At 30.6% G+C, this 11,780-nt stretch overlaps 3 protein-coding genes across 5 annotated transcripts; 2 read left to right on the forward strand and 1 right to left on the reverse strand.

Moving 5' to 3' along the window:
• The first annotated feature begins 49 nt into the window (after nt 1–49).
• Nucleotides 50–4,922, forward strand: LOC131670716 (tudor domain-containing protein 7-like). 3 transcript variants are annotated; one of them, XM_058946550.1, is made up of 11 exons: nt 50–252; nt 687–744; nt 1,434–1,976; nt 2,051–2,200; nt 2,273–2,755; nt 2,811–3,155; nt 3,237–3,613; nt 3,683–3,863; nt 3,936–4,063; nt 4,133–4,284; nt 4,376–4,922. In XM_058946550.1, the coding sequence occupies exons 1-11, from the start codon at nt 194–196 to the stop codon at nt 4,627–4,629; spliced, it is 2,730 nt and encodes a 909-aa protein (XP_058802533.1). In that variant the 5' UTR covers nt 50–193; the 3' UTR covers nt 4,630–4,922. The 3 variants fall into 3 exon arrangements, with proteins under 3 accessions (XP_058802533.1, XP_058802534.1, XP_058802535.1); XM_058946551.1 differs by having other exon boundaries at nt 1,437–1,976; XM_058946552.1 differs by lacking the exons at nt 50–252; nt 687–744 and adding an exon at nt 1,041–1,176.
• Nucleotides 4,923–5,243: 321 nt separating this feature from the next.
• LOC131670693 (integrator complex subunit 9-like) lies at nt 5,244–8,055 on the forward strand. Its single transcript, XM_058946512.1, has 8 exons — nt 5,244–5,432; nt 5,643–5,837; nt 5,905–6,556; nt 6,634–7,050; nt 7,115–7,326; nt 7,400–7,585; nt 7,648–7,848; nt 7,920–8,055. The coding sequence occupies exons 1-8, from the start codon at nt 5,424–5,426 to the stop codon at nt 8,034–8,036; spliced, it is 1,989 nt and encodes a 662-aa protein (XP_058802495.1). The 5' UTR covers nt 5,244–5,423; the 3' UTR covers nt 8,037–8,055.
• A 61-nt stretch (nt 8,056–8,116) lies between these two features.
• Nucleotides 8,117–11,640, reverse strand: LOC131670694 (FUN14 domain-containing protein 1-like). The gene is made up of 4 exons (XM_058946514.1): nt 11,622–11,640; nt 10,961–11,119; nt 10,684–10,879; nt 8,117–9,397 (listed from the first exon to the last, which is right to left on the reverse strand). The coding sequence occupies exons 2-4, from the start codon at nt 11,110–11,112 to the stop codon at nt 9,206–9,208; spliced, it is 540 nt and encodes a 179-aa protein (XP_058802497.1). The 5' UTR covers nt 11,113–11,119; nt 11,622–11,640; the 3' UTR covers nt 8,117–9,205.
• Between the last annotated feature and the right edge of the window lie 140 nt (nt 11,641–11,780).

The raw sequence follows: 11,780 nt of genomic DNA on the forward strand, positions 1-11,780 counted from the left end.
TATAATTGGTAAAGTGGTGGCACCGGCGCGATACTGAATTGAAATCGACGATTCGTAGAAAGCCAAGTGCGGTGACTGGCGACTTGTTACGACTAGTTTCCCCAAGAGCTTTATACCATTCGTTAGTGTACGACTATTATGAAGGATTACGTTATAATTAAGTATCGGTGATTTATTAAAATTCAATTACGATATGGGTGAGAGTGAGAGGCAGGTGAAATTTTATGGAAAATGTTTAAGTATTACTACTAGGTGAGTATGACGAACACAAGAGATCGCGTGATTACTTTCTTTTTGATTTTTCAGTGTCAAGTTTCAAAGCTTGGATTAAGATATTTTACTGAAAAATTAAAATGATTACTTATCGGATGTGCATGTGAATGAAAATGATACTGATTTCACTGAACATTGTTAGATACAGTATCAGGTTTAGTCGGACTTCATTTATGATGAATTCTTTGTTGAGACTTTGATACGTCGTGAATGTCAATAAGGGCGTGTGGAAGTAAAAACAAAGAAGAGTCTCAACGGCTGTTGTGAAAATTTCTTTTTGTCTGATTTATTTATTTTTTTTTTTAATTATTGTTCCATATATTTGATTTTATATTAGTATTTCGATTAGTTAGATTTGTGTATAAAAAATGCACGATATTATTTGAAATGACTAGTTAAATTTTGATTTTCAGTGGAAGATTTGATCAATCACAATGTAGAATAAGAACCCCAACAAATGAGAATCATATGGTAATTTTTACATTTTATTTTATTTTTATCTTCCAACATTAAATTAAGTAAAATTCAGTAAAAACCATAATATGACGTTGATTTTTGTTTTTAACATTACAGATTTCATGCATATATGGATCATATATGTTATTTACTTTGAAATAATTTTTTAACTATAAAACTTTTATAAATAAAATATATTTTATAGTATTGCATAACGTAAATTGTTAATAACGGCACCGTACTTTATACCTCACTGTGTGTGTGTGTGTGTGGTATTTCGAACTAAGTCACCGAAAGATGAATCGTATGTGCGGATTTAAAGGCAGCGCTATAAAGTGATAAACGATACTGTCGTGCCATGACTTGAGGGTACGGCGTTAACCGCCCTCGCTATATTCGGGCGTTAACTCGCCGTATCATTAAGTTTCGTTTACGGCACTAGTTTTGGTATATACTATTTCTTACTACATTCATTTATACATTTGTAGTATGAACTATGTAACATTTATAGTTACTTCATACGATTTTTGAAATAATTTTAGTAAAACATAACTATCTTCAATGTTATAAAAAAAATTATATATATTTTTTAAGATTTAAAAAGGCAATTAATTATTTGTATGTCATTGTCTCTCATTCAACTTGTTAATAAAAAATATCGATATCAATGTCATTAATGTATGATTTATAAATTTTTAATCCAGCAGTCAATACCAAGAAATATGGATTTTCTTCACTACTTACCTAAAAAGAAATTGTATGGTTTTGAGCCATATATACCACCTCATCGCAGATGTCAAACTTTTGATGAAAATAACATAGTAAAGTTCAAGCAGACTATTGTTAACAATCCATCAATACCAAGAAATTGTTATAGTAATTTAGAATTGACTAATAGCAGTCTATGTACAGGTACAAAGTCAGAATGCTCTGCCTTTTACTATAACAAAAACTTTTCACATGAACCGAGTAGTAATGAAAATATTGATATAAAAGAGAGCCATGGTTTAAATGACAAATTTTATGATTACAAGAATAATTCTTCATTAGTTTCAATTAGTAATGATATTTTAACAGAGAGAGTTTTAAAACTCATCGATTTCCATCTGAATACTGGGTTAAAAGAAATTTTTAAAAGTTTGTACCAACAAACTTATGGTGAAACTTTGCCATCAGATTTACTTAATAGTTGGACATTCAGTGTTGTGTTAAAAGAAAATACACAAAGCTCAGTAATAAATAGAAAGGTAAATAATTGTATTTAAAACTAATTTGTAGGTAATACTGAAAAGATCATTTTTTATTAATATTTTTAATAAAGGTTTCAGATTCAAGCAAACAAATGGAATTGCCAATGATAAAATCAGTTCTTCTGGAACTCAACACATTAGGTAATGAATTTTGGGTCAACATACATTATTGCAAAAATGTTTCAGAGGTATGGGGAGTTATAATGGATGAAAACCACCTTGTAAGATTTTATAATATAATATTTTGCAAAAGTAAAATAACAATTTTAACATAAAATCTGCTTGGTTTACAGGGAAAAGTAGTAGAGCTTGCAACTCAAATGAAATCGTTTTATGAATGTTCAAAAACCTCTAATAACAGAATAATCCAAAATGCATATTATGCTATAAAGGATAAATCATGGCATAGGGTAAAGTGTCTTCAATGCAATGATTCCACTGCTACTGTGTTTTTTATTGACAGTGGAGAGAAGGATGATGTTGCTTTAAACAAATTACACCAACTCAGTTCTCAATTTTGCATACTACCTGCTCAGGCTGTAAAAATGGTTTTAACTGGCTTGGAAATCTTTACAGATTTTGACGAATTACAATTAATTTTGAATGCTGAACTGTATAATAAAATTATGTATGTAAAAGTTACTTCAGTTACTGTAGATTATTTATCAGTTCAACTATACTTTACTAATGACAATAATGAAATGATCAATGTTAATGAACTGATTATGTGTCAAATGTTGGAAAAAATGTTGAATCCCAAGCTATACATTCAAAGAGTAAGTATATTGATTTAGAATTTTTAGGGATATTACAATAATTTTTATTTTGCAGAACAATATTGTACCTGCACATGTTTCTCATTTAAAAAATAGAATTTATATACAGTTAGATATACCAAGCTTTAGATATTTCAATTTATTAATGGAAAAGGCAATAAAAGAACTAAATGACAATGAACATTATGTACATCAAAAAGTAAAGTATGACATAAATCAAATTTATTTTGTAAAATTTAACAAAGATAAAAGATGGTATCGCGGAAAAATAATGAAGTTTATAGATGATAATGAGGTTAAAATATTTTTGATTGATGTTGGATCACTAAATGAGGTGAACAAAAACAATATTATTTCATTGGAAAAAGTTTGCAATATTTTGGCAAATTATCCACCTCAAGTAAGTCATTCTCGATTAGAATTTCTAAAATAGTAAAATTTGTTTTTTCAAATTCAAGATCCATTATCTTTTATTCAATAGGCTATTGAAGTTCAGTTGGACCAAATTCCTATTTTAGATCCTAAGATATTATCAACTCTTCAGAAAGTAATTTCTAGAAATAAAATTCATGTGAAGTTTGTCACTACAGCAGATAGCAATGACATCTCTAGAGTTCAGTTGTTAAAGAAGACTGAAAGTAATTTTTTTATTTCAATTAATGATGCTTTGTTGTTTCTGAATAAAGAAATATCAAGTAAACATGATGATAATGAGCTGGCTAAGTCTAACCATTCAATTAGCACATCAAGTGACAAAGATTTCAGTACTTCATTAGTGCAATCATTGAAGTCATTTAAAATTTCTAATACAGAAGCAAGTAAAAAAGAGCTGGAATTGAAAATAAACAAGGAAAAAATGTATTATTATTGTGCCTGATGCCTTAAAAAGAAATTGTAATAGTAGTCACTAATAAATTTTGGTTTCAGATCAAGGATTCGTAAAATACACAATAATCAAGAAAGAGGAGTGTGCATGGCCATGTGTTTGAGCTCAGTTATTGAAGCACCACAGGTTCCCCAAGGCTACTTTGATGTGCATGTTTTTATGTCTAGTGATCCATCCCATTTTGTTGTACAACTCCTTCGTAACAAAAATTTACACTTTAATGTAAGAAATCTTTTTTTTTCGTTAAGTGAGAGTGTATTTGAAATATTTTTGTATGATATTGTATCGTTGTAGAAGATGATATACAAAATGTCTGAAACTTGTAGAGTTTATCAAGGACCAACATTAACTTACGATTCAATCAAAGTTGGTCAGCTTTATGCTTGTAAATCATTAGAAAACAATAATCGTGATTGGTGTCGGTAAGGAATGTATCATTTAAATAAGTAGTGAAACCAATCATCAAAGTAATTAAATTAATTTTTTTTCAGGGCTTATGTAACTGAAGTAAGAGACAAACAAACTGCCTCAGTATATTGCTGCGATTATGGGTCATACAAAAATGTTGATATTAGTAATATGGTGCCTTTGGAACATGAATATTATAGATTACCTTACCAAGCGATTTGGGCTGAATTGAATGGTGAGTTTTTTTGCCCATAATGACACTGAATACATCTGTTTCTTTCTTCAAATTTGACTAACTTACTAGGAAAAAAATATTGTATTTTCAGGTGTGAAACCAACTTCCAAAGAATGGACAGTCATGGCTTGTTTGAAGTTTCAAGAGTTAACACAGTCGAAAAATTTTGTCAGTCGAGTAGTTAGCCAACGGAATTTCAAATCAAAGTCTCTAGAAAATCCCGTAAAAACTCCAATAACCAAGGAAGTCATTTATAGCCTTGAACTTATTGATACAAGTTCAAGTGATGAAGATATTGATATAGCTGATTTACTAGTTAAATATGATATAGCTGAAAGATGTTAAGAACATCAACAGTATTTCTGTTTTTTTGGCAGAATGAATTTTTTGCTAACGATAATATTCGAAATCACAGTTTATAACGATGTTAATATGCATATATATTTTATGTTAGTTTGGGATACATTTTTAATAACATGTAGTTACTCTAGAAAAAAGACGTAATTTTGAAATACGATTTCGAGACAACGAATGAATCGTCTTTTTAATTTTCATATTTATGTAATAGTTAGTTATTATTTGTTTAATTTTATACATTTTACTATGGTTTGAAACTATTTGATGGTCATAAAGTATAACAATAAAAATTATTGTACAGTATATTTAAAAATTATTGTTCTTTTTTATTTTAAAACTATGAAAAATAATACATTATAATTATTTAAACTTTTGTGTTATACTTCAATATTTGAATAGCTTAACAGGTAGCGACTTGACCAAATTTATATCGACTATAAATATAAGATTTAGAATAAGAAGAAAACGTAGACAAATTTAAAAATTACATGTGACTTGAAAGCGTATTCTTACGTAATTGGCAGTGCATTTATTTTTTGAGCCAATAAAACAGATATATTTATTTTAGATGATTCACTTACGAGATTTATTTGAATATAGTGAATAGAATTGACAATCAGTGTCGATATGGTCGTTTGCACCTATACTAACCTGATCACCGAATGAACTTTAATAAAAACATTCTGGTTGTCATCAAAGCTTTGAGAGATATTCGACCGAAAAAATGGGTAAAAAAGTGCCGTTTGTTTCTACTTGTTGATTGTTTGATAAATTATTAAAAGATGAAGTTGGTAAGTTAAATGTTAAAAAAGTTTGTTTCTATTCTTTCATCAATATCTGATAATTCATGTTAGATCAAAGATAACCTATTTAATATTTGTGTATTCATTCTATTCTTTAATCTAATCTTATTTATTTATCAGTCATAAACGCTGATAAATAACGATTTATGTATTATTCTGAATAAATTCTAACCTTTAACTGATTGTTGATTATTATAGTACAGTTTATCTAGTGAGCCAACAAAACCATGTCTAGTTCTCACATTCAAGGGCATTACATTAATGCTCGACTGTGGACTAAACATGCAGTCAGTACTAAATTTTATGCCAATGCCTATGATACCTAGTGCTAAGTTTAATTCACTGATAAATTGGGTTCCTCGTGATAACTATCAGGACTGGCAAATAGAAGGGGTAAGTCTGCTACAAGTAGATAATCTTAAATTTTATTATTATTAAATTTAATTATGCTCTTTTGTAGGAACTGAAAGAATGTTGTGGCAGGGTATTTGTAGATTCAACTCCAGAATTTTGTCCACCTTTAGACAAAATTATAGACTTTTCAGAGATTGATGCCATTCTAATATCAAACTACACTTGCATGTTGGCATTACCTTTAATCACAGAAGGTACAGGTTTCAAAGGTGTCATATATGCGACAGAACCTACACTTCAAATTGGCAGATTTTTCATGGAAGAACTAGTAGAGTATATTGAGCAAACACCAAGAGATACAATGGCAAGGTACTGGAAAGAGATGTTGCATATATTACCACCACCTTTGTCTGATGCTTTTAAACCAAAGTCCTGGAAACATATATATTCAATGGCAGCTGTGAATTCAGCATTAGCTAACATCCAACTGGTTGGCTATGATCAGAAAATAGATATCTATGGTGCTTTATCTGTAACTCCTATAAGCTCAGGGTATTGTTTGGGAAGTAGCAATTGGCTAATATCAAGTGATCATGAGAAAGTTGCATATGTTAGTGGATCATCTACACTTACAACTCATCCAAGGCCTATGGAGCAAACAACTTTGAAACATGCCAATGTGTTAATTCTCACTGGTTTGGCCCAGATGCCTACTGCTAATCCTGATACGATGTTGGGTGAATTGTGTATGACAGTGGGTAAGATGCTTTTATAATTTTAATAGTATATTATATATAAACATTTTCTTTTATTAATCAATTTTTATTTTTCATAGCAATGACATTAAGAACTGGAGGCTGTGTTTTGATACCTTGCTATCCTTCAGGAGTAGTATACGACTTGTTTGAATGTCTTAGTTCTCACCTTGACAAATCAGGCTTCTCTGCAGTTCCTCTATTCTTCATATCTCCAGTGGCAGAAACATCTCTGGCTTACTCGAATATTTTAGCAGAATGGCTGTCAACAAATAAACAAAACAGAGTTTATCTACCTGAAGAACCCTTCCCACATGCATTTCTTGTAAAAAATGCCAGACTAAAACATTACACTTCCACTTATGCTGAAGGATTCAGCACTGATTTTAGGCAACCTTGTGTTGTTTTCTGTGGACATCCTAGTTTAAGATTTGGTGATGCGGTACATTTCATACAGATGTGGGGCAACAATCCTCAGCATACCGTCATATTCACAGGTGAGATTTCAATTTTTCTTAGCAATCAATTATTGTATATTTTTAAATCTTTTTAATTTTTCAGAGCCTGATTTTCCATACCACGAAGCGTTAGCACCTTTCCAACCACTCGCGATGAAAGCTGTACATTGTCCAATAGACACATCGTTGAATTTCACACAAGCAAATAAATTAATCCGAGACTTGAAACCAGAGAATCTAGTTGTACCTGAGCGGTATGTGCAACCGCCGCTAACTGCACCTCATAGGACTGATTTGGTTATTGAACCAGTGGGGGTATGTAACTATTTCAATGTGAGTTATTGATTTATAAAATTAATTGTTAATGAAATGTGTTTTAATTTTATAGGAAAAGTCATTGATCACATTTAAAAGAGGTGAAGTAATAAAACTTCCAATGAAGAGGAAGAAAGGACGAGTATTCATTGAACCAGGTCTGGCTGAAAATATCATCCCGAGTGAAATTCGGCCAGGATTGAGTTTAGCTTCTATTAGTGGAGAGCTTGAAGTGAAAGATAACGTTTACACAATCAAGGTATATTTATTAAGCAATGTTTTGTTCTTTTGATGGAATGTAAATTCTAACTTTATTTTTAGAGTTTGCCGGAAAGGCCCCCCGAAAACAGAAAACGAAAAGCTTCAATTAAGGACCAAATTATTTTTAAAGAAGACGTTTTGAAAGAGAGACGACACGAGTACGGAAACTTGGATCCTCAGGAACTTCTTCAGAAGCTGAATCAAGAAGGAATCACTGGTGCAAAGTTACAGCACACACCTACGTCGATCAGTATTCATTTAGTAAGAAATTTTTCATTTAAGTGGGTTCTAGATTGGGGTATTTTACTATTAGAATTTATTTGTTGTTACAGCCGGACGACACGCTTATACAAATAAGTGACAGCTCGACTCATATATTTTGCAATAGCGACCAAAAATTAAGACGAAGGCTGAGAAACATAATAATGCAGTGCCTAAAACGATTTTAAAATTAAATATAGAGTTTTAATTAAATGAAAAGGTCGTTATAAAAATAATGTTCATTTTTTGTACGTGATAATATAATCATCGTTTATTGTGATTCACAGAACTAAACGTCGCTCGACGCCTTGCTAACACGCAAGGTTTTATGCATATGTTTTTAGATATTTCAATATACAGATTCCTTGCTTTTTTGCTTTACATTTAAGTGCTACATTACATAAGTTTCTTTTTTATAATACTATTCAACAAGTATCATTCCGAGATAGCCCGAAACTCATATTTTTCTCTTACATTATCGGCTATATGCGTGTATTTGTGTAAGTATGCACTCTCAAAGCGAAAAAATATAATAATTTACACTAATATGAACACAAACAACTGAGTGTTAGGACTAAAAAGCGAAGGGAGTGCCAATATTTTATGTACATATCAAGAAAACATTTCAAATGCAACAACCAAAAAATCAATCTCACACGATTATTGTAAATAAAAATTCGGTAAATTCGTTCAAAAATTCAAAACTAATTACTGAGAAATAAATACGTACAATAAAAAAAAAGATCATTGTATAAGATTAATTGATTGGCTTAAAACACTAGTAGATTGTTTGAATGACAGTTTATGAATATGTACTAAAGTATACTATTATACTATTCTTTTTTTTCTTTCATTCTAAAGTATTTTTTCTTAATCGTGCTGCATTTTAAACGCATATATGCATTTTTTTAGATGGTCAGTTTTTCATTCGTTTGATTGGATTAGCATTGATAAAGCTGTATTTTTACCTATTATATAATTGAATAGATTCCAGTACAACGTTAGATCACACTTTAAGGTAATACCATATTTTTTATAACAATTCGCGCGATCAATGAGAAATGAAATAAGAAAATTGCAAATTCACAATCGTTGTATCAATAGATAAACGCTTATCCAACCAAAACGGGCAGTTAGAACCCAAAAGAAATGATGCCCTATTTTAGAATAATCTCTCAGGCACGCGAGCTCGACAATAAGCGCGAAACTCGTAAAAATTCTTTTTAAAATCCTCGACGAACCTTGTAAGTGAGTCGATAGGATTGACGGGTTCAACGATTGATGGGGCGATAATTTCAGGTTGATTGGGTTTCCATTTGCTGCGCAAGTCTACGATCAAAGCGCAGCACTCGTTTACCTAGTTGGCCGATGCCAAGCCTATCGCCACACCCGCGGCGAAAGATACCAAGAAGAAGTGTATTTCCTTAGCACGGAATGGTTCACCATCGCCAGTTGAACAGATGTTTTGATACCAACGACGTCCACGTGATTCACCGTTCTTCAACAGCTGCTCGGCCTTGTTCAGCTTCTTGTCCACGTACCTCTCCATCTGCAAGCACCCTCAGATTTGCACTTGTTCTTGTAATTTTATTTTCGTTAGTCAAGTCATCTATTGTTTTTATTTAAATTTGAACACTAATTTAACTGTTATTTTCTGATTGCATGAGAGATATGATTAGAATTAAGAAGATAGAAAAACTATGGAAGTTTTAGAATTGGTTTTTATTTAAACTGTTGTAATACACAAGGCAGTCTTTACGTTCTTTTTCAAACAATAGTATTCTGTTGGTAAGATATGTGGTTGAGGTAATTTGGGCAATCATTCGTTCATTTAAATGTATATTAGCAAACAGAACGTGATAAGAACTTGTACTAGGGTGTGACTGATTCATTTTTTTATTGATAATTTTTTGTAGATATTAAGATTGAATTATTATATTGAAAACTGTCATAAAAAATATTTCATTAATGAATCAGTCAACTTATTTAGTTCTTTCTAAACTTTATATTAGGCCAAATTTTGGCTTTATACTATAAATATATAATATATTGTACATTTTATTAGTATGTTTCGAGCTTCTAGTTTCAAATCAACTTTGAAAAATCAATTTGGAAATATAAAACAATTTTTCACAAGAGTAATATAAAACAAAAACACTTTCCTGAATTGATTTTCCTCAATTGATTTTCTAAACGTTTTTTAATTTTTCAGAAAAATTTAGGCAATTCGTAAAAAGTTATTTTCAAAATTTTCTTTGGCTATCTTAAAAAATTATACAATTGAATTAGGTGAAGTCTTATTTACGTCTTATTTAATTTTTATATAATACAGAAGCCACGATTATCGGATTTATGAAGCTAGGCCGATTATAAAGCCACCAAGAAAACTGGTAGCCAAAAATGTGTTTGCTCGACAGAATTTTCCTACCTGAAAATCATACAGAATATTGATTCTGATAGGTGAATTTAATGACCTCTTCATACACTATTTAAACTAGAAAATCAAATAAGTTTTATATGATTTAATTTAAAAATATCTTTTAAAATATTCATGAATTAAAGTATGACAAACACATTTTATTTATTGAATACAATAAAATATGCAGTGATGAATTGCAAATATTGTAGGTGTTATGTGTCACAATATATTGATAAAAAACTTTAAGATAATAAAAATTTAATAAGCTTGATCAAAAATTTAGTTATATTTGTACACATGCAAAAATTCAGCTCAAAGAAGATATTACATTATTAGATTTAAATGACACTGAAGTGATTTTCTAGTATAAATATATAGCAGTTGATAATGAAATTATAGAAAATCACCAAACTCACCTTATCCATTAGTTTTGGACCTTCACCAGTTAGTTTTTCTTCGACTTTGTCTGTGATTTTGTCAGCCTTCTTTTGAATCTTGTCCCAGTTAATTTTGATGTATCCCTGATTTGCGGCAATTTGAAGCATGATGATGCCACCACCAACAGCAAAGGCTGCAACTTTTCCAACTTTCATGGTCATAAAGCCAGTGGCCCTAAAACAAGAAATTTTAACAATTTGACTGAATAAAAATTGAAAAAAAGATGACTTAAATTTGATGAGGGATCATTTTTACCATCCTGACGTAGTTCCAATGATTATCTGTTTAGTAGCAGATGTTTTACTAACATCACCCAAAATTTTTTCAATGAAACTCTTGGCATCTTTAGCGACATCTGACACTTCTCTGTTAGCATCATCCTTGGTTTTCTTTGAAGGAAGACTCATTTTGATTCTATGTAAAAAAAGATTACACTGTTATTCACATGAGAAAATAATTACTAGTTATTAAAGTTTCATTTATATGCATTGACTGGAAAAATTTATGTATGGCCACTAGTTAGATATACAAAAATTATTATCTCACTAAATAAAATTAAATATTTGAAATAAATAACTGTATGATATGGTGTACGTGTGCTCACTGACTTAACTTTATTCACTACAATTACATTAATGAGATATTTTAAGTTGCTGCTTAAAGGTCATAGGAAGTTTTCTATTCATAAACATGTTTTCTATTTATAAGTTTATTTATAAAAAGCAAGCAAGTAAAAATTCAAATGACTAACGGCAACAAAGAGCTAAAAGACCAAGGTCAATTTTGCACTAACAGTCAGGATACAATGCTCTCAAAGAATTTGCATATACCGAATTATAGAATGTAAAAACGAATTAGAATGCAACTGCAAGTTTAAGTACAGTTATAAAGCTATATATAGACAAACAGATGCTACCCTCTATGAAACTCCAAAATGAAAAATATTTTAATGCTTAAATTGAATGAACCGAGTTAAAAGAGCGAATTCACAACCACAATAAAAGGTAGCGAAATCGGGGCGGCCACCTCGATCGCAGAAAAATCAATAGCCCATCCACACAGACTTTTCACTCAC

The sequence above is a fragment of the Phymastichus coffea genome, unplaced genomic scaffold, assembly GCF_024137745.1.
Source record: "Phymastichus coffea isolate CEN01 unplaced genomic scaffold, Cenicafe_Pcof_1.1 PCOF00114, whole genome shotgun sequence".
Classification (NCBI taxonomy): Eukaryota; Metazoa; Arthropoda; class Insecta; order Hymenoptera; family Eulophidae; genus Phymastichus; species Phymastichus coffea.